The sequence below is a fragment of the Rhinatrema bivittatum genome, chromosome 1 (assembly GCF_901001135.1).
Source record: "Rhinatrema bivittatum chromosome 1, aRhiBiv1.1, whole genome shotgun sequence".
NCBI lineage: Eukaryota > Metazoa > Chordata > Amphibia > Gymnophiona > Rhinatrematidae > Rhinatrema > Rhinatrema bivittatum.
In genome coordinates this window covers 274,636,311-274,638,716 of record NC_042615.1, presented here as the reverse complement: position 1 = coordinate 274,638,716, position 2,406 = coordinate 274,636,311, and the positions used below count along the sequence as shown (strand labels likewise).

Genomic DNA, 2,406 nt, shown 5'->3' with positions numbered 1-2,406 from the left:
TGTTTTCCAGATTTGCAACATATGGAGTATAAAGTTCCAAAGCATCTGACGGCAGGTGCTTTGTAACTTTTCCCCAATTAACGGATGATTCATAAGTCCATTTTTCCCCAATAGTAGGTAATTGGGTATCATTGTGAATATCGTTCGGATCCTTACAAACCGGAATGAGGCATGAGCCCAACATAGTATGTAAGTCCGAACTAATCATTAAGCAAAAGGAAGTAACATGTGTAATGTTTGCTAAACGCAACCACAAATTATGTTTAAACCTCTCATCCAATGATTCATTGTCCAAGGTAGAGGAGATTCTGGGAGTACTCCACCACCACAGCAAAACGCAGGCAAGAATTAGACTAGGAAGTCGGTTATTCATGTTCTCAGATGATGGGACGATAGGTACGAATATCCGACAAATGTACCCAGGTGGAATGTTCAGATAGTTTAGCAGCAGTATGGCTTAGTCCTGTAATGGTGAATGGTCCGATGTAAATTGGATCTTTCCAAGTTTTATGCGTGTGATTCTTCCGCAAAACTTGATCACCTATTGAGAACACAGAAGATAGAGTCAATTTTGGCGCTAATCTCGAGTTGGATTGGACTAAATCGGTAGCCATCGCTACTATCGGTTGAATTTTACTCCAGTATTCGCTTGGAGTATCAGTAGTCTTTGCATGTATGGGGTTCATAATCCTCCCAGTCTGCAATTGGAAAGGCGTGATTTCATGACGTATACCTGGGGTATTTCGTATATTCATTAAAGCCAATGGTAATATATCCAGCCAGGTATATAATTTCGTTGTTTTGGTTTTATTTAGAGCTGCCAGTAGTACTCTCAATTTTGTTTTTAAAATTCCATTATAACGTTCTACTAAGCCATTTGATGTAGGTTTGTAAACTGACACTCTACGATGGATTATATTACAGATATCCTGTAATTCTCGCATTATTTGATTGTTAAAATGTGTGCCATTATCTGACACAAGTCTAATGGGACAGCCATGGGAAGGTAGTATGTTGCGGATAAAGGTATCGATAACCACATGGGCTGTTTCTTTAGTACACGGAAACGCCTCAATCCAATGTGAAAAGCCATCCACCCATACCAATACATACCGTTTTCCTTTAACTGGTTCAATCATATCAGTGTAGTCAATATGCCACTCCAAACCTGGCCCCTGAGGAATAGGTAGGCTACCAGGGCTCACAGCAGGTCCTCGGCGAGCTATATGAGTGGAACAAACTAGACAGTTATGAATTATCTGCACAGCTAGAGCGTACAAATTCTGGTTCCAATGATTAGCCTGTACTCCTGCTAGTAACGCTGTAGCAGACAAATGCAAGGTGCTATGCCAGGCAGTAAAGTATCTTAAAATTTCCGAAGTTGTGACACAAAGTTTACCATTAGGATGTAACCATGTTTTTCCTCGTTGGTAACATCCCAATGATTTCCACTTTTCTAATTCCTCACCGCTTGGTTGTTCATGAAATATAATATTACTCATTGGATAAGGAGTGTGAGTCAATTCTGAGCTAAAGCGAGTCTGCATAATCATTAGATTTACGGACAGCACCTCAGAGGCTGCTTTATCTGCCAAATCATTACCTTTTGCCTCAAAGTCTGTATGCTCTGTATGTGCAGGTGTCCATACGATTGCAGTCTCAGTACCTATGCCTTCCCTTTTGGACAATATTTTCAAAATTTGTTTCCAATCTTTAATATGTTGTAAAGGTTGACCTGTGGCTGTAATCATTCCCCTCCTTTTCCACTTAAGTAAATGATATTGTAAGGAGCTAACCACATATGAACTGTCAGTGTATATAGTACAGTGCTCCTTTAACCCTGTCGATTTTAAAGCAGCTATTACCGCTAACAGTTCAGCTTCCTGAGCAGTCACACCTTTTTCTGTCTGATATTGTATTTTCGTAATAATTTCTAACTCAGGTGTAACATTTAGTGCCGCAAATGCAGATTGTTGGCCTTTCTGTGCTCCGTCAGTGAACCAAATCAATCCTTTTTCAAGAGGACTGAATCGGATTAACAATAGTTCAGGGATATCTTTCCGTTCTACTTGAGACTGTTCTATATTAGGGAAAAACCAATCTAACAATTTATTCTGGGCTTTCGTGAGGGGTTTCGTTTCTATATCTCTGCCATTTAATTCTATCTGATATTTACCATATCTGGTGGCGGTTAATGCTGCTTTACTGGTGGTTAGCATATGATGTATGGAATGATCACAGTGTAATACTAATGTGCAATATGGCATGATCGCTCTCCATTTTCCAATTGCAGCAACAATGGCTGTCAGTAATTTTGGAATTTCAGGCAGTGCCATTTCCACCGGGCTATAAGAGCCGGATAGAAATGCCACTGCTTGGTTTGGGGTATCATTTTGGTTTACGAGA

The 2,406-nt window shown here is 40.0% G+C and overlaps 1 protein-coding gene across 1 annotated transcript; it reads right to left on the bottom strand.

Annotated features, from left to right (window-relative positions):
* Positions 1–460: 460 nt before the first annotated feature.
* On the bottom strand, positions 461–2,009 carry LOC115080496. The gene is made up of 2 exons (XM_029584696.1): positions 1,114–2,009; positions 461–541 (listed from the first exon to the last, which is right to left on the bottom strand). Exons 1-2 carry the CDS (start codon positions 1,749–1,751, stop codon positions 538–540), a joined length of 642 nt encoding a protein of 213 aa, XP_029440556.1. The 5' UTR covers positions 1,752–2,009; the 3' UTR covers positions 461–537.
* Between the last annotated feature and the right edge of the window lie 397 nt (positions 2,010–2,406).

Excerpts from the sequence above, each read along its gene's own strand:
- LOC115080496 (XM_029584696.1), bottom strand. The coding sequence starts at position 1,751 with ATGATTACAGCCACAGGTCAACCTTTACAACATATTAAAGATTGGAAA.